The sequence below is a fragment of the Eremothecium sinecaudum genome, chromosome III, assembly GCF_001548555.1.
Source record: "Eremothecium sinecaudum strain ATCC 58844 chromosome III, complete sequence".
Lineage (NCBI taxonomy): Eukaryota > Fungi > Ascomycota > Saccharomycetes > Saccharomycetales > Saccharomycetaceae > Eremothecium > Eremothecium sinecaudum.
Genome location: NC_030894.1, coordinates 1,034,037 through 1,055,899, shown reverse-complemented (window position 1 = coordinate 1,055,899; position 21,863 = coordinate 1,034,037). Strand labels below are relative to the sequence as shown.

Genomic DNA, 21,863 nt, shown 5'->3' with positions numbered 1-21,863 from the left:
GATTGCGTAATAGCCGAGGCTTTAAAGCTCCGGGAGTTTAAAGCTTTACCAATCATAATAAATTTATCCTTATCATCCACATATAAGAGAAATATCTATAGATGACATGACTTTTAACAAAAATGTAAAATTTAGATCTTGTACCTTAAAAACCTTTAACTTTTCATTGCCTTATAACATGTTAAAAATAGAGCTCTATAGTAATCTGGCATGGCTTTTCATCTATACGACCTATATCATAGGTATTGTTTCTGTATACCTGGCTAATTTTTGTCTTCCACAGATGCTAAGGTATGGCAAGGCTCTTCCTGCGAACGACAATTCAAGCGGAAATAAAGCTGTCAAATGGTTTTTTGGTTTGAAGGTCCCACACAATTACTTTACCCATTTCTATGCTAACGGGTTAGTTTTATCCCTTATTAACGCATTTCTGTTTCCAAGCCAGCTGCTTGTGTGGCTGCTGGTGATTCATACCGTGAGAAGGCTTGCTGAATGTCTCCTATGCACGAATTGGGGAAGTAATTCTCAAATACATGTAGCACATTACCTGGTTGGCCTCTGGTTTTATACTACCTTAAATCTCAGTATTTACCTCGGACTGGCAGATTCTACGGAATTAACAATACGTGGTGAAATGCATACAGTAAAGCTGATAGCAGTCCTTTTGTTCGCAGTGTTTTCGTTTGACCAATCCTTCAATCATTTACATCTATCAACGCTAGTTAAGTACTCATTGCCTACTCGGGGCTTGTTCAAATGGATCGCCTGTGCTCATTACTTCGATGAACTTATGATATACATATCGCTGTTCATCGTCAACAAGAACACGAGACTCGCAACAGGTATGTCCGTTATATGGGTGATTAGTAACCTAGGTGTAAGTGCAGTCCAGACCAAGAGCTACTATGAATCAAAGTTTAAAGATTGTGTACGGCCTAAATATGCAATGATACCATTTGTACTATAAAGATATATAATGGTGGTGTAGAAAAATAGGTAAGGATCAGTATTCTGATGAAATGTTATTTAGTGATTACCTAGAAGTCCTGAAATTTCTTGAATAAAAGTGAAGTGTTGATGCCACCAAATCCAAAACTGTTACTCATTGCATATTCTATATCTGCAGTCATAGGCCGATCCTTAACGAACTTAAGCCCATTAAAATATTCTTTTTCGTCCCCTTTAGCACCCCCGACTGTCTCTAAATTCAACGTGTGGGGGATAATACCATCAACTAAGGCCTTGACTGTAAATAGGGCTTCAACAGCGCCAGCTGCCCCAAGCAAGTGACCAATATGACCTTTTGTACTACTCACCAATGTGTGATTCTTATCAAGTGGTACGCCAGCGACGTCATGTGAGCCAAATATTTGTTTTATGCCGCGAGCTTCCGCTCGATCGCCAAGTAATGTACTGGTAGCATGCGCGTTTACATAGCCTATCTTGTGCCTATCTTCCCATGCCATTGCTTGTCTGACTGCTATATCCATTGCACGACGCGCGCCATCACCGCTTTCCAAAGGCGATGTAATGTGATAGGCATCCGTGCTGAGTCCGTACCCGACAACCTCTGCAAGTATTTTGGCCTTACGCTTCTTGGCATGATCTAGGGATTCCAAAATCAAAATACCACAGCCTTCTCCTAATACAAAGCCATCCCTGTTGGTGTCAAATGGTCTTGAGACACCATTTGAAGAGATGCTCCTCGCCTTGCAAAATCCTGCAAGGGTCAGGGGATGGACATTCATCTCACTAGCACCTGCAACGATAAAGTCTGCATATCCTAGCTTGATAAAATTATAGGCATCTCCAATGGCGTTGTTACCCGTTGCGCAGGCCGTGGATGGACTGTTGCTCAAACCTTTGAGTTGAAACTTGATGCTTATGTTTCCGGAAGCCATATTATTGAGGAACTTAGGGATAAAAAGCGGAGAGACAGAAGATCGGCCTGTCCCATGAAGAGCTGACGCAGCTTCGTACATTTCCGATGCTGACGGAATTCCAGTACCAATAATGCAACCTGCCCGTTCGGGATTAATACCGTCAATAAGCCTACCAGTGGGCTCGTTTAGCAACTTTGCATCAACAAGGGCCTCCTCTGCAGCCACAATTGCAACCTGAGAGAAAGTAGCCGTTCGCCGGACATCTTGTGAAGATAATATAGGATATTTCTTAGCATCAAATCCTACTTTCCCTACTGCAACGTTCGGAGGAATAAATTTTCCTAAGTCCTTGTATTTAGAATCAAATTCATCCAAGTTCTGGAGTTTTTGGATACCAGATTGACCTCTGAGAAGACCATTCCACGATTCTTTGACACTGGACCCTATAGATGTGTAGCAACCTAGCCCCGTAACAACGACTCTAGAGCCCGCAAATCTTGCCATTGCAAGCAGTCAAAATGCAAGAGATAATACCACAATTTAAGAATAGGTCAACAGTAGCAAAATCCCATAAACCTTAAAATACTTTCTGAAGCATATATATTTCTAAACTAAAATTCAATCTATCAATGTATGTATAAAATTAAAAACGAATAAACGTAGCCGTGTCCAATGACCTCATCGCACCGCAAATTGCATTAGGCGCGGTTACAACCAAACGAATCCATTTATTACCATTCCAGCAAGTCATCCTTGGCGTACAGATATTCATCGAAAATAAATTCGACTTCATCAGTCTCTGGGTCGTAACCGCCCACTCTGACTCCACTGTAATCCTTTATGATGATATCGCAACCCTTCTCCTTCAAGAAAGGAACATCAAATGTTGTAGCGACACCGATAATCTTACAACCAGCAGCCTTACCAGCAGCAATACCAGCAGGTGCGTCCTCGAAGACTACCGCCTTGGATGCAGATGGCTGCTGTTCATTTACTGGGTATCCCAACAGCGTTCTGCCTTTCAAGTATGGCTCAGGATGAGGCTTACCCTGCTTCACATCATTGGCAGTGATAAAGTTGCTAGGTCTCTTAATACCAAGCACCTTGAACCATTTGTGTGCCATCTCAAACGTGCCGGACGTTCCCACAGCCCACTTTTCCTTAGGCAACAGGTTTAACGCAGCACACAACTTCACAGAACCAGGTACTTCCAGAGAATATTTACCATACTTTTCTGGAATCAGACCTTCCAACTTGGTAACGTATTCCTTGTTGGCGTAGTCTGGAGCAAACTTTGCAACAGCATCAAATGTCCTCCAGCCGTGCGTAGCACTCATAACATGAACAGGGTCCATGTATGGCTTGTCCTTAGCAAAGTCCTTCCAGAACTCCGCAAGAGCAGGCTGTGAAATAATAATTGTTCCATCTACATCAAACAAAGCAGCATTTACCTTTAGAGAAATACTTCTGCTATTGTTTTCAGCTGCGACTGTCATTTCTGTGTTTTATATTTTATAAGGAATTATGTTATGATGGATCACGCTGAATTTGAATTCAAAAACAACGGCGCTAACTTCTGTCACGTATAATGTATTATCAGTCTACCTTTAATGAAGAAACTGATGACTGCTTTTTATACTATTATCAACCGATGAAACCCAACCGATGATTGAAATATGTTAATTACTGTTTTCAGTAACTACTGAATCTAATGTCAGGTGGTAGTGACTATGTACAAACAACTACTTAATATATACGTTACAAAGTCTCATTTCTTTTTAAATTTTGACCGACTTTAGTTCGAATAATCAACGTCGTACGGAACCAATCTGTAATCTAAAGTGTCACTCGTCATTCTGCATTTGAATCAGCTGAACAAAATACATAATCCCTTTCTCAGCAAGTCCCAATAATTAAGCAAAGCCGCGACAAATTCCCGACAGACCCTGCAAATCTGTCGCAGATTCTCTCGGCTACTCATTTTGTGTGACGACGTCAGATACCCGGTGGGTACCACGAGATTCTCTGGAGGGTCAGATGCCGGACCAACAGGGACAAGGGGTCTAATGACGTCATTCCGTGACGACAAAAAAAGAACCGAGGGCTGCAAGGGTCCAGAGACGTAATTGCACGTGAGAAGTCACGTGTGTCCATCACGTGAATATCACGTGTGACCTAGAGCAACGTCGTTCTCACTGGCCAAACAAAGCTTTTGGCGGAGCGAACGCCACACGCCCCCGAACGCTCTAAATGGAACGCTGAAATACAATGACCGACTACTCTGGGCTTACGGTTGCTCAATTGAAGGATCTACTGAAGACTAGAGACCTTCCTACACAAGGGCTAAAGGCGAATCTCGTTGAGAGACTAGTACAAGCTGATTTAGAGACGTCTGGATCCGGTGCCGGTGGTGGAGCTGGAGAGGGGAAATCTGCGGAGCCTGTCGGTAAGGTAGAGACCGCAGTTAAGCAGTCCGCAACACCACCAGCGAAGGCTGCCGAAGCCGCGGACCCTACAGTCAATGATTCGTCGAAAGAAACGTCTGAGAAGGCCCGCAATATTCCCGGTCACGTGTCGGCTCCTGGGTCAGCGTCCTCTGACATCACCCAGCCAGCGCCACAGGCCGCCAACCCTCGTCCCAGTCTGTCCCCTGAGGAGATGAAGCACATTGCTGTCGCTCATCTGACCAAGAAACTCCACCGTGCCAAGAAATTCGGTGAGGACGAGGCCGCAACTAACGCCTTGCAGAAGCAGCTTGCCCGTCTGGAGAAGTTTGGGCTAGACCTAACTACACAGCTAGCACAGGAACTAGGTTTCGGCAAGGGCCCGGTCGCAGCAGTTGGCAGGCAATCATTTAATCCTAGACGCCGTCCCAGTCAAAGCAAAAGATTCAAAGGACAGCGCCGATGAACGACTACCGACCAACTGTATAGTTTAGCTCATTAAATGGAAGCACGGTACTCATTTAAATAAGTATCTGATTGCGTTTTCTTATGTCAATTGTGTCAATTTTTGTTAGTAGCAACCAAATGGTAGAGCAATCATACGAACGCACCTACAGCGTCGGTGAAAATTCCACGTCTAAGGAAAGCTGAAATGACATAAACTTTGTTAAGGGGAATAAAAAAAAAGTCCCCAGCAAGTCGAAATATTGACTTTTAAACTAATATAGTCACTCGCCGCTATTCTAACTAGGATTGATTATCACTGCGAGATCATTTGCAAGTGCTTTGAAGTGTTAGAATCATTAATTACTGGGAGATGCTTTCGTATCCACCTCCACCAATGCCTCAAGAGGCTATACCTAATCAAATGATCCGCATTCGCATAGATAATATACCCCCAGCAAAGAATTGGAGGCATATAAAGGGGTTTTTAACCCAGTTTATTCCATATGAACAAGTTCTTAATGTTAGGGTTCTTCCGTTAATGCCATCATTAACTCCTCCTTTCATGCCACTGCAAAGTTGCATCGTTCTGTTGCAGCAGAATACAGATTGGCCAAGCTTATTGATGCAGTTGAACGGATTGCAGTGGGAGTATCATACACTGATGGCTATTGTGCTTCCTAATTTTATACCTACTGATGGTGGTGCCGGGAGATTAGGGGGGGTAAGCCGGCCTAACAACTCTACTGGGTCAGGAGGCAATGTAGAAATCCGATCTAGAGGTGGTGGTCGCTATGAAAACCAGCAAGATACTCCTGTACGCGGCATGCGGAGGTCAATTCATTCTGATTTTGAGCCTCCAGATATATCTAGTTTGACCCTTAATAATTCTGTTCCACACCATTCACGACGTCTGGCACAAATATTCAACGAGAATAGTTTTAGACGGCAAATGTCGCAAAGAAACATGCATCAGCTTAAAGTATCTAATTTCCCTCCATGTTTGCATTGGGACGAAGTTGTAAAGACTACTAGTGTTGCTGCGTCTGATTCTGTCGCTAAAGAGGGGGGTGAGGAAAGTAAGAGCGCGACTGCAGAGGGATCCGACGCTTCTGAAGGTAAGAAAACAAACTCAGCACCAGGGCCACAACCGCATGTCCTTCAAGATGAAAAGAATGAGATTGTCCCCGATCTGACTATCATGACGTCGCACCCAGAAAGATTTGGTAAACTAAAATGGACTATCCTTAAGGATTTTATCAAGCTGAAGTGTCCTAAACTCCTTGAAATGGAAAATAAATCCCACGGGGCAGTACTGTCAAATACGCGAGAGTTTTATGTTGGGGTATATGAAGATTCAAGTATTCGTGTAGAAATTATTTTATTGCCAGAAGGCGAACCGGACAAGATAATTGAAGGACCCTTGTCATCGGAACAAGAGAACGAATTAAAGATAGATAAGACAAAGCGCTTTAAGGTACAGGCTACGCTATTCAAAGCAGTGCTTGGTTTTCATTCAAAGCAATTATGCGATTTATGCCTTGAAGCCATGCATGATGAAGAATACATGCTTGAGTACAAGCTGCAAGTAGAACGGTTACCAAAATTAAATACTTTATGAAACTATACAGCTCCTAATGCGACTAAAGTAAGGACATTTATTACTTCATCATCTATGATATAATTTTTTTGTTACATTTTTACAAATTGGCATACGAGAACTTTAGTATCGTATGCAGAGTCTTCTAGTGTTACATACCTGTAAATTGAGCGTTAATAAGAAATGCTAAGTAACCAGGACGATCACTTATAATAATGGTTGGAAAACAGGCTGCGGTAAGCCTTTTTCGAAACAATTTTTGACCTGACCACCAGAGGGCTGTGGTGATCTTGCACGAATTATGGGAGGCATCTTGATCTCTCCACATGACGATTGCTTTTTCACAGCAACAGGGGAATTAATCCTGCTGATGATATTATCTAAAGCAGCAACGCTAGCCATATTATTATGCGTATAATTATTTGATAGCGATGTGGATGATGGAGAAGCCGACGAAGATGCAGGAGTCAGCGAAGGGGTGGGGCCGGAAATGCTCCGTACAGCGTTAGTGGAAACACTGCTCAATATTGTGAGCCCATTAAAGTTGTTATCCTCCTTTGGATTGGCATTCACAGTCTTATTATAAGAAACTTCCTTTATTTCGATAACTGTTTCAGCATTGGTAAATTGGTTTAAGATTATAGCCAGGTCCGCATCACTGGTGATAATCCTATCTTGGTTGAATAGTGCAAGGTTTCTGCTTGTTGCAGGAACCTGGAATAGCTGCCGCGAGTTTTCTAATACTTCAGCAATTGTAGGAGGACCATTAGATAACAGTGGGAATGTGAATCTCTGCTCCCTAGACTGGAACTTGAGGACGACCTTTCTGTTCATTTCCTTGTTTGCAACATCCGGTTTCATGGAAACAGTGTTGAGAATGGCTGATTTTGCGCATGATGGCGAACTGCTACAAACTAGAGGGTACTGTCTTAGGATCACATCGTGGAATATCTCTCCCAATGGGTAAAGACATGGTTCAAATCCGAAATCTTTTACTATGGAGCCCACCAAAATTTGGATTAAAATGACTTTACTTTCAACATATAACCCTTTTAGTTTGCTTTTCGTAGCTGGACCAATGAGCATAGTACAGATATGAGCCAATTCATCATTAGAGGTCATCTTAGCGGTGATATATTCAGTAGACGAAACCAATAGGTTAAAGAAGAACCTTTCCATAATGAATGAAACAGCAGCCTTAATACACGAGTCACCTAGCATTCGTAGGTTAGTGTAATTGGCAAACGGTTGCTGACTGTTTGTGAGTTCTAGGCAAGTTTTAGACCTCTGAATATGGCCTAAAATTTTCTCCCTCAAGAAGAAAGGGATAATATCTTGTGGTTGTGACAATTCTGGCCGTGTTGGTGGTGGTAAGGTCTGTCTTGGTGGTGGAAGTAAGTGTTTTTGAGACGAATTGCTCTGTTCTGGCGCATTCTTCGAGGAAGATGCTAATGCAAGTGAAATTAAGGTATTTTGCTGTGAAAACATGGCTAGGTCTGCCAAATTCGTAGAGTCATCAGTTCTAGATTGTTGATTAGGTGGGATTGGGTTATGCACGAGATCCGAAATCACATCCTTTACTAAGGCGTCATAGTTAACTAATTTGTTAGTTATGTTGCCGCTGGAGCTTGGGGCTGTAGATAGCTCAGACTTTAATTGCCGGTTAACTACAACACGTACAGGTTCAGGCTGTAATACGGGTAGTTTTGTTGGATGCGAAGTTTGGAAGAAAGCGCCTGCACTCGGAGCTGGAGTAGATGGCGGGCCTGGGGGGTTAACGGGAGAATGTACTTGCGATATACTATTGTCCTCATTCTCGGATCCACTACTTCCAGCACAACTTGATGTCGTGGTCCCACTACGCTTCAAAAGACCTCCAGTCCTATTTTTGGTACAACGCTTCCGGTTCCGGCGCACTGACTGCACAGCCGCAGTAACTAGTTTTTCGAACTCACCTGCTGTGCTGGCTGGATAACGAAATTCGGTTCGAAGGATGGTTGCAAGTTGTCTAATATTCTCATCTTGTTCGCTCGCTTTTCGCTCGCTAAGTCCAAATTTGTCAATTAACTCCAGTCTCCTGCTAGAAAACTGTTTCCACTTCTTGTTATCCTTGAAATTGAGCTGCTCACGTATCTTATGAGTGGTGCCATTTCCACACGACTTATGGGCCCTGTTCATCTCAGACTTGTGCCCTGTATAATATTATCGCCAACTAGCCAAGGAAGGTCACGTGCAAAGAATTTTATCAAACGGTTGCAGACAAATATTGAGTATTTATAATTTTATTCAGTAGGTGATGAAAAAGGAGTATTAAATGCGTAACTGAGCGCTAAACGTGTCGTTTAGATGATTTTTAATGACTAAAAAAGATGACAAATGATGTAAACGTCACAGTTTCTATGCACCTGAGTTCAATGATGATTTCCCAAATCACCCATTCACATATATACAATTAAAAATCTTAAATATAACATGAGTTAAAATTTTTTTTTCTTGGAAGTCTCCATTGACAAAGATGCAGCAGTGGTTCACTCCGATGGCACCAACATGCAGCCCGTTACGCAATGAGAGATCATGTACTAATTGCTTATGATTAAGCCCTGTTCGAGGGAATCATGGCCCACAAAATGTTCCTTCCTGTTCTTGGCTAACAGTCGCGGTGTCCATGACTTAACAGTGGATCTGAATACACAGAGTTCGCGCGATGAGGAGGAATTCCTTTCCTAAAGTAGAAAATGTTATTTATTGCATCAATAAAAAAAGCAACGCCGCGAGAAATTTCATGAAAACCCTGCGAAGATTATATGGGAAACATAAATAAACGCAGAAGAGCGTACAGAACATATATTATGTAGTGGAGTATTCCGATACATTATTTATTTATAGCTTTAAAATGTTTGTACAGGTACTAACGAAAATAGGGATCGTCGTCAGCTAGAAATTCAGGCAAAGACACGATGGCTGTAACCTGGCTTAGAGAACGACGTAGTAATTGTGTTGGGTTCAAAAACCTGGCACTAAAGTCTGGCACTATTAGTAACGGAGTTGAATTGTTCTTCCGTAACACCCTTACCCATCGCGGCTGTAGCACTAACGCCGCCAAGGGCAAGTTTGAGCAGACCGTCCACATACTCAGCCCCAGCCCATTTTTGGTGTTTAAGAATGTCAACACTCTCATCAATCTCGCGCTGCTGCACGTCAACCGCATACGCCTTCATTCCGAATTTTTTGTATTCACGGGAGAAACTGTGTACAGCTAGAGCCGTCGTGTGCAGCCCCGCTAGCGTAATAAATTGCCAATTGTAGCCGAGCTTAGCTAACCTGGTGATGAAGGTCTCTTGCTCATGTGGAGGCATGGCTTTAGGCCAATTGAAACTGGGGGAAAGGTTGTACGCGAGCCATTGGTGAGGGTATTTTTCCCTTACTCCCACCGCAAACTGTCTCGCTTCCTCAAAATCAGGTGAGTCTGATTCCATCCAGACGAGATCAGCGTAAGGTGAGAAAGCGCGTGCTCTCATGATGGAACATTCGATGCCACCATTGTAACGGTAGAGTCCTTCAGAGGAACGTGGAAGATCCCAGTTAAAGTAAATCTCCTCTCCAATGAGTTCACGGGCAATAGCCTGCATTTGTTGGATTGATTTCCCGGAATATGGCCCTGTTCTAGAGTTAAAGTTGGCAATAACTGATTGATTGAAAATCTTAGGGTTATTTTTGACTTTCTCTGAGAATATCTCGTGGAACAACCTTAACCTCGCTTTTTCATTCCACCGGGCCTCAAGCTCTTGCAATTCTTCACTGCTAGCCCCGGCGGCTTGGGCTTCTGCCAGAGTGTCAGCCAGCGACACTGTGACTTCGGGATTTGTTGCTCCTAAGATAAAGTAGTGGTCCCTGTTATCAATTGTTGAGCTAATCAATGTAGCACGCCCGGAATCGGTTCTAGCGACTAGCAAAAGATTCGAACCCATCACGTCTGCGCATAGGCGTGACATAATTAATCTGTTCACATGCTCCTGAACCGGAACAACACAACGACCGGCCATGTGACCACACTTTTTGTTGGTAGAGGTCTGATCTTCCATGTGAATCCCGGCGGCACCCCGCTCAATGAACAACTTAGTCAACTTATAAACGGCGTTAAGCCCACCATGGCCAGCATCTGCATCCGCAATGATTGGCCTTAAGTAATCGATCTCAGGGCCCAAGGCATTTAGCTGTTCGGGAGTAGTGCAGGATAGCCGCGCTTCACGCTGCTTTCTATCATGGAATAACTGCGACTTGATCAAATGCTCTACCTTATTAGGGACAGTATCCATAGGATAGTCCGCAAAATCTGGGCCTGGCTCGTGCGATGTCGAAGCAGTAGCGCTGCATTGCCAGCCAGAGACGTACACCGAATCCAAATACTTAGCCATCTGAGTCACGTGCACGGGGTCTAGCGCGCCAAACGTCTGTGACGCAGTTCCATCACGCGCGTGCTTATCCAAAAGAGCGTACATCTTGTCAGCCATCACAGTAGAAGTAGATTTTAAAACTGGAAAAGTACCGCGTCTTTTCGCAACATCCTCAGCAGTGTAATTGCGCTTGGTGTGCGCCCAACGTGGTTCACTCCACCATTTTTCAATTTGAGCAACCTCAGCTGCAGTTTGTTGCTTCATAGCAACCCATTCATTGTGAGCAGAATAAGATGGTGACATGATTCACGATTTTAAATATCTTCCCCAATTTTTACTTTGTACCCGTATTTTAGGTTTTGTATTTGACCTTTTTCAAATAACCGCTTAAACCTGAATGTTAGATCTTACAATATAAAATACAAACCAGAGAACATAAAATATTCAGGTGAGCTCTATGTAAATAGATCATACACTGATCTTATATATAGAGATTTTACAATAATTTACTCGTTTACTCTCTATCAACTTATCGCTATTTAGCATAAATTTACCGGTCTTAGTAGTTTCCTTCTATGATGCTTATCGGACTAAATATAATTTCGTGAAAAATGTGGTGTAAACACAACAGAATAAGAGGATAAATGGGATGTACTGTTAACAAATCGAATGCCTACGAATTATTGGGTTAGTGCATGTTTAGATATTTTATTCTAGATCTCCGATATGAGTAGTCATGGCTGACTTGGACTGTTTATTATCTGTCGCATGAAAGGCAATCGGTGGAAAGGGTCAAAAAAACAACGATTGTTTCAAAAATAACGACACCAGCAGGATTTGAACCAGCGCGGGCAGAGCCCAACAGATTTCAAGTCTGTCGCCTTAACCACTCGGCCATAGTGCCAAAGTTAGAAGCTACTAACGTTCAAGATGTATTCACGCCACGAAATCCGATTGACCATGTCGTAGATTTAAATAGACACCCCTTGGAGGCAGCAGCGAGAAAGAAACGTCGAATCAGATCTATTTGGAAAAGAGTAGGAGTAGTTGCTAAACTAACTCGAGAAACGGTGTCGCAGATGCAGATAAGAGCATCGATGAAACAGCAGTAAGTAAGAGCGTCGGATTAGATACGTATGAGGGAGTACATGTCCAGTTTCCAGTATGCCGAAGAAATGAAGATGGACTAGATAACTCTAACGTATATAAAGGCGCTATAGCTAGACATGAGAATATGACTAGAAGTCGAAGGAAGACACCTGGTCATTGACTAAGGTTAGATCTATATACATAGTACACTAATCTATCATTGAGTATCTAATATACACGTGATTAAGGAACTTCAAGTTAGCCACGTGATCAGTTAGGTAGTCCACGACAGACCATTCTAAGATTGAGAGCTCCGGGTCCCTCGCATGTATTTTGTTCAGCAGATTTTGTTATCCTGATGATAACATCGGAGTTGCAGTCGCAACAATTTGCGAAGGAACATATCCTGCAATCTACGCACCCAGATCCGCGTTAGTCAGTAAAGAGTACTGCGCACCGCCAATGTATATTTAAGGTTCGTAACATATGAATCACGTGATTTACGCATCACCAGGTCAATTACGGTTCCTGCTTTGGCCTAAATTAGCGATCACCTTTTAAGCGTCTGTGATCTGACGCCGTCCGGGTGGACATGAGCGAGGCTTGCGCACCCAAGGCCAAGAACGAGGGGGGGGGGGAGTAGCAACAAGGGGAAATATAGAATATGCAGCATATTCCGTGTTTTTAGTATCTTACCATCCCTACATTTTCCTTGGGATTCCCTAAGCTTAAAATTAGTATAAATACCCTAGGTATTGCTTGAACTTTCATGGTACAACAGTAACACAGTCCAGATTATCGGAATATCGATAAAGCTAATATAACATAGTCTTTTTAATACTAAGGTACATACCGCACACAACTGACACTGCATAAGAGTTCAAGATGGCAAAAAAGGATAAGAAGAAGCAACACATGACTATTGTCGAAACCAAGAGTGGAGAAACTATTAAGGTCTTTGACGACATGGAAGCATTTGAGATGTACATCAAGAACGAGTCCGAGGACGATGAGTTTGATCACGTGCACTGTCAATTACGTTATTATCCTCCTTTTGTTTTGCATGAGTCTCATGATGACCCCGAGAAAATCAAGGAATCATGTAACAGTCACAGCAAGAAATTTGTGCGACACCTCCACCAGCATGTGGAGAAGCACTTGTTGAAGGATATCAAGGAGTCCGTTGGAGTCCCTGATCTGAAATTCAAGGACAAAACAAAGGAGGAGACGTTTGATCATGTGCTTTGGCGCTACAATGCTCCAACACAGTTTCACAACAAGGATTTCGTTATACACGTGACTGTACAATGTCACAGTAACACCGCTATGGTCGATGTGGACTACCAGACGGAGCCTTTGAAGATCGACAAGGCGGTGGAAGCATGAAGCCGGTAACCCGGGATACGCCTTTTTATGTATAGTTACCTACGTATATATATATGCCTGAATGATGTAATGATTGATGAATACATGCGGTAGTACTTTAACTGTCAATTGGAGATTGGGAGCGTTGATTCACGTGACCATTGTATAGCCGAGCTGTTGCGAATCAAAAATATCTACAAATCCGGGTAATGGATTGGAAGGCGACAACAAGACAAGAAAAAATAACAACTGAAGTTCCCTCCCCCAGTTCATCTTAGCCTGTGGCAATATTTTAGCAAAGGTATTAGGAACGTAACTCGAAGTTGGTGTTGAAACTGTTACAGGGAATTAACCGAAGTTTGATTTTATAGAAACCTAAAAAAACGTTCAGTAATAAGCGACATAAATTAATAATGGAGAATCCTCACGTACATGAAAACTTACAGCATATCCAAGCTGTTTTATCAAATTATGATACATCTTTTCTATCTGATGACGAGGAAGATTACTGCCCTTTATGTATGGAAACATTAGATATAACGGATAAGAATTTCAAGCCCTGTCCCTGTGGTTATCAAATTTGTCAGTTCTGTTACAACAATATTAGACAAAATCCGGAATTAAATGGCCGCTGTCCAGCGTGTCGCCGTAAGTATGACGACGAATCCGTTGAATATATAGTTTTATCACCGGAGGAGTTGAAAATGGAACGGGCAAAGCAGGCAAGAAAAGAACGTGAGAGGAAACAGCGTGAAAAGGAGCGGAAGGAGAATGAGTATGCTAATAGGAAGTATTTGGCGGGTATGAGGGTGATTCAGAAGAATTTGGTGTATGTAATTGGTCTAAATCCACCGGTTCCGTATGAGGAGGTTAGCACGCTGTTGCGGTCGGAGAAATACTTTGGTCAGTATGGTAAAATCAACAAAATTGTTGTAAACAAGAAAACAGGTCATAATGACCATCAGACTGGGTATGGAATTTATGTGACCTTTTCGCGGAAGGATGACGCTGCCAGGTGTATACAGGCGGTTGATGGTACGTTCATTGATGGGCGACAGGTTAAGGCGGCATATGGTACAACGAAGTATTGCTCGTCATACTTGCGAGGCCAACCTTGTCCTAATCCGAATTGTATGTTTTTGCACGAGCCTGGAGAAGAAGCAGATTCATTCAATAAAAGAGAGCTCAACAATAAACAGCAGCTGCAGCAGGGGCAGCAGACCGCCCATTTGCACTCGCAATCTGGCCAACAGGTACCATTGCAAGTTAACCAACATATTCAACAGCAGCAGCAGCAGAATCACCACCATATTCACCATCCTTCCCCATTCAAGGTTTTGCATGACTCAACTGGTATGACTGGGGGGAACGATACTTCTGGAGTACCATCTCCCGCTCAGGCCAGAACGCAGTTGCATTTGGACGATAGTTCTTCTTCGTCAACCCCAGCCGCCCATACACCTGTTCTGACTCCTGCCCCAATTCCTACAGGTTCGAACCCTTGGGGTATTACTCAATCTTCAACGCCCGTGTCCGCCCTATCCAAGGCCTCAAGTTCGAATGCATTTCCAGCACTTGGTGAAGGCATAAACATTGCAGGTAATATACCATCCAGCGCTTCAGTCGCTACACCATCCAATTGCAACCAACCAGGTAGCAGTAGCAGGAATAAAAAGAATAGTGAAAAACAAAACGAAAATCCTTCTGATCCTTTGGGCAGCGCTGTGAAATTTATTGACGACACAATCAACTTCCTTTCGAATTACCAGTGTATTGATTATAAGCTTACAGCTGGTATCATCGACGATGAAACATACGCAAGCTACCCACCTTTATTTTCATATGCTAACATTGATGTTTCTGAGGAATCCGAGGGTATTTTAGGAAGAAAGTTAATCGACATGTTAGCTATCAAACCAGCCGACCATGTCGCTACTTCCTTTCCGTCTCAACAGGAAGTATCTCCTCAGATGCAACAACACCATCAGCAACTACAAGGCTCACAGAAACAGCTCCAACAACAACAATTACAACAGCTTCAACAATTACAACATTTACAACAACTCCAGCAACAACAACTCCAACAACAGCAACAGCAGCAGCTGCAGCTGCACCAAACTACACAACAGGCTGCGGCAGCTCAGCATAATTCTTCTGATGCAACACCTCAACATTTGAACTCTGAATTGCATCTTCACCATGGCCAACAGCAAACTAAATCCATGGTAAACTCTCCTCCGCCTGGCATGTTTATCCATAACAATCAGCAAAACCAGAACATTGGAGCAGTACCACATACAGGTGCTCAATCTCGCAGCAACAATTCTACTGATCTGTTAAACCAACTGATCAATGGTAAGAAAGTAGCTGCTAGCAATTAATGAAATATATTGATGCCGGGACCTTACGATATTCACATATAATTAAACTCAAATATATCTATATAGGTAGCCGGGTGTGTGTTTATACTGACTGTTTAATATTACCACTTTTCCATTGTGCGTGGCCACAGATAAGATTTTCTACGTAATGATTTCATGAAATATGTATAACAAACGCAATATAATAAACAACGATATTCTAAATAACCAGATATATTAAAAGCTATGGTATGTGCATTATAACCTGTTTAACACGTTTAAGAAAATTTACTAACATCCAGCTAGTCTTACACATTTTCAAAATTTCCTGAAAGGGTCTCAAAGCTTTTTAAACCACGGCCACCACTTCAATATAAAAAACCAACCGACTACCCACCTGAGCTACGAAAAACTCGTTCTATATCCCCTCTATCGACTCTACTATCAACAGATGCCTTAACTCAGTATTTGAAGGATTTTCCAAGTGGCTCTGACAATAAGCATTTAGATACATACGATGAGATCAAGAATACCAAAGCGGACAACGAGAAATTCCTGGAAAGCGAACTAGTGAAGTGGAACCCTGCTGAAGATGGCAATATCAAGGGCACGGATCCATTTCGGACAGTGTTTGTAGGGAGATTACCGTACGAGGTGGATGAACTAGAACTTCAGAAACTATTAATTAAGTTTGGGGACATTGAAAGAGTCCGAGTAGTAAGAAATAAGAAGACTAACCAACCCAGAGGGTATGCATTTGTCCTATTTAAAGATACAGAAGGTAGCGCAAAGGCATATAGAGAGATAGGTGTACACCGGGGCATGTTAGTAGCAGGAAGACCAATAATTGTTGATATTGAGCGTGGTCGTACAGTCAAGTATTTTAAGCCCAGAAGGCTTGGTGGTGGTCTTGGAGGCAGAGGCTACATGAAACGAGAGAACTTACATCAATTGAGCTTAACTGCGGCTGCTAATCTTGGGAAGAGTCCTGACGGTGATAGAAGACACAAACATGCTTCAGCTGGACCTGGAGGGAGGTTTCAGGGACACAATCCAAGCTACCACAGCAATAGCTACTATGGATCCCATTCTGGCCCTTCTTACGGTGGCTCTAGGTTTTCGAGAGAGGGGTCAACGTATGTTCCAGCTTCTTCAGGAAACCATTCATACATATCATCATCTGCTACAACTCCTCCATTATCAGAACCTGCTCAAGCTACAACGGCATATAGATCAAGAAGGGATAGAAATACTAGTGCAGAGAAAACTAATCCTCCATCATCGATGGATTACTAACTGAACTAAGCTTTTTCAAGGATTTTTAAACTAGCTTTTGGCTGGTATACACAATTATAGATATAAAGGCATATGGGAGTAAGCTCACCAGTAACTCTAACTAGCTGCGACTTCTTACTTCTATTCTTAATGTAATATAATAGCCGAGGAATCATCTGTATAGAATAGGATATTAAATGGTGAAAAAAAATTAAGTTGACTCATCAATCAATAATCTGCATATATAGAAATATTTATTATATATTAGTATTCCATACGATAGTGAATTTTTTTAGGAAGGCGTTTAATTTATTCACTTGAGAGTTCAATCTATATTTTGAAGGATACTTTTGGACTCTGTTGATTTGATTCAAGTGTTGTTAGCGGTTTGCAGTTGTTAATTACAAATAATTTATCTCATTTTAACTAAACTTAAAATACTTGTATTCTAAGGTTTTTGAATAAAAAAGGTACCATACTTAAGTTTTTGTCTGGTAATTTGTTAGGTGATTAAAGCAACATATTTACTTTTAATGATGAGTAATATGAGCTCTTTTAATACCAGGTCGGCGGTCATGTACCTGTTAAGTAATATGGAGTCCAAGAAAGAAGCTGAGAAGTACCTTAAGTTCTTTACTTCTGTTGCAGAACAACAGTTCGCTGTGATTAAAGTAGGTGGGGCAATAATTAGTGAAAATTTAGAGGAATTGGCTTGTTGTTTGGCTTACTTGTATCATATTGGGTTATACCCTATAGTCCTTCATGGTACTGGTCCACAAGTTAATTCTAGGCTGAAGAAACTTGGGATCGAGCCCAATTACGTCGATGGAATCAGAGTGACAGATCCAGAGACCATGACAGTTGTTCGTGAATGTTTCCTTGAACAAAACATGAAGTTAGTTACTGCTTTGCAAAAAATGAATGTGTTGTCTAGGCCTATTTGTACTGGAGTGTTTGAAGCGGAGTTCCTCGATAAAGAAAAATATGACTTAGTCGGCAGAATAACAAAGATTAATAAGTATCCAATTGAAGCTTCAATAAAGGCGGGGGCATTACCAATTTTAACTTCTTTTGCTGAAACTCCTTACGGTCAAATGTTGAACGTGAACGCTGACATTGCGGCCAGCGAGCTAGCGCAAGCCTTTCAGCCGCTGAAAATTATATACCTCAATGAAACAGGAGGTATTATAAACGGAGAAACTGGTGAGAAAATCTCTGTTATTGATTTGGATGCCGATTACGAAGAGTTGATGAAACAGTCTTGGGTAAAGTATGGTACTAAATTGAAAATCGAGCAAATCAAAGAACTGCTTTATAATTTGCCACGGTCTTCATCTGTTGCTATCGTGGACGTGCAAAATCTACCCAAGGAATTGTTTTCTGAATCCGGAGCTGGCACATTGATAAAGAGAGGTCATAGAGTAGTGAAGATATCCTCGATTAGTGATCTTTCCTCGAAAGAAGATCTTGTAAGCCTGTTAGAGAAGACTGGCGAGTTTGCAAGTCCGCAACAATTAGCAGATCAGTACGCAAGTCAGTTAGAGCAGTCTAAAATAGCAATTTATGCAGTTGAACCTTCAGACTGTATGGCAATTGTGAACAAGGAATTAGAAGTCCCTAAGATTGAAAGCTTTGTGTGCTCTAGCAGTGGTTGGTTGAATAACGTTTCAGATATTATATTTCGCTCAATGAAATCAGACTTGCCTTCGCTACAGTGGGTTGTCCAGGATTTTGACCCTCATTTCAGTTGGCACTTTGAAAACTCAGACGGTTCATACAGCAAGAACGGCCAGGTCTTATTTTGGTACGGCATTGGTGAGCTCGACGTAGTATCCGCAACAATCAAGGATTTTATTAGTTCACAGAAACTTATTCAAAGTGCGGATGGTAATGAATCTTCGGAGGCCGGCAGTGCTTGTTTAGCTGAGTTGCAAAACGCTCAACCGAAAGTAAAAGCTGCTACCAAAATCAGCACTAGCAAAGTTGCAATAGTTGGAGGCAGAGGATACACCGGTCAGAATATAATCCGTTTGATACAGAACCATAAGTATTTGGAACTGAAACATGTTGGTTCACGTATGAAGAAGGGCTTAAAGGTGGAAGAGTACCATAAGTCTGAGCTCATTTACGAGGACCTCTCCGAAAATGACGTATACAACATGGAACTCAATGGAGAGATTGACATTTGGATAATGGCAATGCCAAATAATATTTGTAAACCATATGTGGACACTATCAAAAAAGTTCGAGGCAATTCTAAAATTATCGATCTCAGTGCTGACTACCGGTTCTCATCACCGGATATCGCCTGCTACGGGCTACCTGAACTATCTGACAGAAATGAAATCGCCAGAGCCAAGCTAATTGCCAACCCAGGCTGTTATGCAACTGCTGCACAGCTCGCAATTGCTCCACTTGTTCCTTACACAAAAGGCCGTCCCTCCATTTTCGGTGTCTCTGGGTACTCTGGCGCTGGCACCACTCCATCAAAGAAAAATGACCCTGATTTCCTAAATAATAACTTAGTCCCTTATGCTCTCACCGACCATATTCATGAGAGAGAAATCTCGTCCAAGTTAGCCACAGATGTCTCATTTTCTCCACATGTTGGCCAATGGTTCCAAGGCATCACTTTGACCATTAACATTCCAATTGCTCCGGGTTCTTTGTCCAAGGATAGAATTATGAAAATATACAGAAATTTCTATGCAGATGAGGTTTTAGTGAAGATTATAGATGAAATTCCACTCGTCAAAGACATAGCTGGGAAGCATTATGTTTCGATTGGTGGGTTCCAGGTTAGTCAGGCCCAAGATCGCGTGGTGGTCGTCGCAACTATAGACAATCTCCTAAAGGGAGCTGCAACACAATGTTTACAGAACATAAATCTTGCGCTAGGCTACAGCGAATACGAAGGGATACTTCCATAATCTAGTACATATAGCAACCAATAGCCTCTTTACATATTGATCTGCGTTGAGTCGTACATAAAATGTAATCATCACATACGAAATGTTTATAACCCTATTTCATCCTTGGTTGAAAGTCTAAGCTAACACTAACTACAGTATAGTTCACCACTAAGCAACAGGAACCATCTTTCGCTGCCCCCCCTGAAGTAATTTCAAGAATCTTCACAAAATAAAAACAATGACTGACTGGAGAAGAATAGACATCGACGCTTTTGACCCTGAATGTGGAAGATTAACAAATGAGGATCTGAAGCCACCTTATAACTCTCATCCTAGCTTACAGGAACTGCAACCTAAAATATCACAGTTACGCACTGCTGCTACAAGCGGAGACTTTGCTAAAGGTATTCAACTGGCTACTACAGATCCAGTGTATGGCGCAGATGATGAAACAAAATATCAGTACTTTCTAATTGTATTGCAGTTGTTAACACAGGTGAGACAAGCAGACATTTCAGCTATCCTTCAACAATTAAACAGAGACCAGCAAGATGTTCTTGTAAAGTACCTCTATAAGGGCATGTCATTACTTGAAGGCCAGAAACAAGGAGGTATTTTGCTTTGTTGGTTTGATAAAATAACCGCAATGTCGGGTATTAATCCTATTATTCGCTACCTATCGGATAGGAATACTGTTTAATACTGTTGAAGGCATTAGCACAATATGTTACTGTTGAATATGTACATTATAAGCTATTTAGCAGCAATAACACAATGCATTGAGCCTGGGCTGTAGAATTAACGCTGTGGTACCTTGGCATTACCCGGAAAACGTGATTTTAAATTACATCGCTTTTGAAAGACATATTAAAACCTTATGGTACTTGCTCATTGCATAAATATGCGAAATCAGAGATCACCTTGTGTAGATGTTGAATACAATGTGCGACCAATCACCCAAGAAGGTCAATGATAATGAGTCAAGTGAACTTCGAGATGCTAGCAAAAGGGCAAGGTCACAAGATTCTAACCTTAGTGAATCCACGGTTAAAAATAACAAAAAGGTGAAATTAAGTGCTACAGATGAGCACACAGAATCTGACAAGGATGCCTCCGAGGACGCCGATGAAAACAGTGGTAATGGAGATGAGAAGGATGAGAAGGACTTGAAAGCATTAGAGAACGTTGAAGATGAGAATACAGGTACAAAGGTAGAAGACGAGGAGAAAAAGGGTACCAACGAAACTGAAGTCGAGAAGCCTAGTTCTGGTTTCGGAAAGTTTTCTTTTGCCCAGAATTCTGCATTCAGTGCAGGGTTTGGGGTTGCTTCTAAGTCCTTTGGAACTTCTCCGGCATTTGGGTCTGGCTTTAGGGCCTTGAAAACGAGTAAAGATGTTGCTCCAAGCAGCACACCTGAAAGTACTTCCCCGAAACCGGCTTCCGCTAGCAACAATAAGGAGGGTGGTTTGCCATCGTCCTTTGGTTCAGGTCTTGCATTTGGTGGTGGATTTAACGTTTTGAAGGCGGACAGCAGCAATGCTAAGAAGCCTATTTCATCAGGGATAGAAAATGATAAAGAAAGTAACTCTAGCCAGCCCAAGGCAACCAGCGAGGAACCAAGCAAAGAGGAGACGGTAAATTCATTGAATTTGACAAAAAAAGTCATACAGTCCGGGGAAGAAACCGAGGACTCTGTTTATCAATCCAACGCGAAACTGTACCAGTTTACTGACATCAATGAAGGTTGGAAAGAGAGAGGAGTGGGCCCGGTGCATGTGAATAAGGATAAAAAAACACACAAGGGTCGTCTAGTTATGCGATCCAGAGGTCTATTGAAGGTAATTCTTAATCTGTCACTCGTAAAGGGCTTCATAGTCCAGAGAGGCTTCCCAGGCTCTATTCAAGGAGAGAAGTTCATCAGAATCGTTGCAGTCGATGAAAAAGGTGAGCCAGTACAATATGCATTGAAAACAGGAAAGGTAGATGATGCCGAAGAGCTATTCAAAACAATCAAAGATTTAATCCCAACGGATTAGCACATTCATTGGAGTAAACTACCAATCGTGTAATATATAATATATACAGTTATCTTTTATA

The 21,863-nt window shown here is 42.1% G+C and overlaps 13 protein-coding genes and 1 non-coding gene across 14 annotated transcripts; 9 read left to right on the top strand and 5 right to left on the bottom strand.

Annotated features, from left to right (window-relative positions):
• Positions 1-106: 106 nt before the first annotated feature.
• On the top strand, positions 107-967 carry DFG10 (putative polyprenol reductase; the record flags this gene model as incomplete). The annotated part of the gene is made up of 1 exon (XM_018131122.1): positions 107-967. One exon carries the CDS (start codon positions 107-109, stop codon positions 965-967), a length of 861 nt encoding a protein of 286 aa, XP_017986990.1.
• Positions 968-1,037: 70 nt separating this feature from the next.
• Positions 1,038-2,387, bottom strand: CEM1 (fatty acid synthase CEM1; the record flags this gene model as incomplete). Its single annotated transcript, XM_018131123.1, has 1 exon — positions 1,038-2,387. The coding sequence occupies one exon, from the start codon at positions 2,385-2,387 to the stop codon at positions 1,038-1,040; it is 1,350 nt and encodes a 449-aa protein (XP_017986989.1).
• A 227-nt stretch (positions 2,388-2,614) lies between these two features.
• AW171_hschr31860 (HAD family hydrolase) lies at positions 2,615-3,379 on the bottom strand (the record flags this gene model as incomplete). The annotated part of the gene is made up of 1 exon (XM_018131124.1): positions 2,615-3,379. The coding sequence occupies one exon, from the start codon at positions 3,377-3,379 to the stop codon at positions 2,615-2,617; it is 765 nt and encodes a 254-aa protein (XP_017986988.1).
• Positions 3,380-4,151: 772 nt separating this feature from the next.
• Positions 4,152-4,793, top strand: THO1 (Tho1p; the record flags this gene model as incomplete). The annotated part of the gene is made up of 1 exon (XM_018131125.1): positions 4,152-4,793. One exon carries the CDS (start codon positions 4,152-4,154, stop codon positions 4,791-4,793), a length of 642 nt encoding a protein of 213 aa, XP_017986987.1.
• Positions 4,794-5,144: 351 nt separating this feature from the next.
• Positions 5,145-6,392, top strand: AW171_hschr31858 (uncharacterized protein; the record flags this gene model as incomplete). Its single annotated transcript, XM_018131126.1, has 1 exon — positions 5,145-6,392. One exon carries the CDS (start codon positions 5,145-5,147, stop codon positions 6,390-6,392), a length of 1,248 nt encoding a protein of 415 aa, XP_017986986.1.
• A 186-nt stretch (positions 6,393-6,578) lies between these two features.
• On the bottom strand, positions 6,579-8,549 carry AW171_hschr31857 (HCL162Wp; the record flags this gene model as incomplete). The annotated part of the gene is made up of 1 exon (XM_018131127.1): positions 6,579-8,549. One exon carries the CDS (start codon positions 8,547-8,549, stop codon positions 6,579-6,581), a length of 1,971 nt encoding a protein of 656 aa, XP_017986985.1.
• Positions 8,550-9,388: 839 nt separating this feature from the next.
• Positions 9,389-11,068, bottom strand: ICL1 (isocitrate lyase 1; the record flags this gene model as incomplete). The annotated part of the gene is made up of 1 exon (XM_018131128.1): positions 9,389-11,068. One exon carries the CDS (start codon positions 11,066-11,068, stop codon positions 9,389-9,391), a length of 1,680 nt encoding a protein of 559 aa, XP_017986984.1.
• A 519-nt stretch (positions 11,069-11,587) lies between these two features.
• AW171_hschr31855 lies at positions 11,588-11,669 on the bottom strand. The gene has a single exon. It is a non-coding gene; the product is annotated as a tRNA-Ser (tRNA).
• A 1,070-nt stretch (positions 11,670-12,739) lies between these two features.
• Positions 12,740-13,240, top strand: AW171_hschr31854 (HCL164Cp; the record flags this gene model as incomplete). Its single annotated transcript, XM_018131129.1, has 1 exon — positions 12,740-13,240. The coding sequence occupies one exon, from the start codon at positions 12,740-12,742 to the stop codon at positions 13,238-13,240; it is 501 nt and encodes a 166-aa protein (XP_017986983.1).
• A 392-nt stretch (positions 13,241-13,632) lies between these two features.
• On the top strand, positions 13,633-15,600 carry MOT2 (CCR4-NOT core ubiquitin-protein ligase subunit MOT2; the record flags this gene model as incomplete). Its single annotated transcript, XM_018131130.1, has 1 exon — positions 13,633-15,600. The coding sequence occupies one exon, from the start codon at positions 13,633-13,635 to the stop codon at positions 15,598-15,600; it is 1,968 nt and encodes a 655-aa protein (XP_017986982.1).
• A 225-nt stretch (positions 15,601-15,825) lies between these two features.
• On the top strand, positions 15,826-16,875 carry SNP1 (U1 snRNP complex subunit SNP1; the record flags this gene model as incomplete). Its single annotated transcript, XM_018131131.1, has 2 exons — positions 15,826-15,828; positions 15,886-16,875. The coding sequence occupies 2 exons, from the start codon at positions 15,826-15,828 to the stop codon at positions 16,873-16,875; spliced, it is 993 nt and encodes a 330-aa protein (XP_017986981.1).
• Positions 16,876-17,387: 512 nt separating this feature from the next.
• On the top strand, positions 17,388-19,784 carry ARG56 (bifunctional acetylglutamate kinase/N-acetyl-gamma-glutamyl-phosphate reductase; the record flags this gene model as incomplete). The annotated part of the gene is made up of 1 exon (XM_018131132.1): positions 17,388-19,784. One exon carries the CDS (start codon positions 17,388-17,390, stop codon positions 19,782-19,784), a length of 2,397 nt encoding a protein of 798 aa, XP_017986980.1.
• A 220-nt stretch (positions 19,785-20,004) lies between these two features.
• Positions 20,005-20,466, top strand: ARC15 (Arc15p; the record flags this gene model as incomplete). Its single annotated transcript, XM_018131133.1, has 1 exon — positions 20,005-20,466. The coding sequence occupies one exon, from the start codon at positions 20,005-20,007 to the stop codon at positions 20,464-20,466; it is 462 nt and encodes a 153-aa protein (XP_017986979.1).
• Positions 20,467-20,695: 229 nt separating this feature from the next.
• Positions 20,696-21,802, top strand: YRB2 (Yrb2p; the record flags this gene model as incomplete). The annotated part of the gene is made up of 1 exon (XM_018131134.1): positions 20,696-21,802. One exon carries the CDS (start codon positions 20,696-20,698, stop codon positions 21,800-21,802), a length of 1,107 nt encoding a protein of 368 aa, XP_017986978.1.
• Positions 21,803-21,863: the final 61 nt, after the last annotated feature.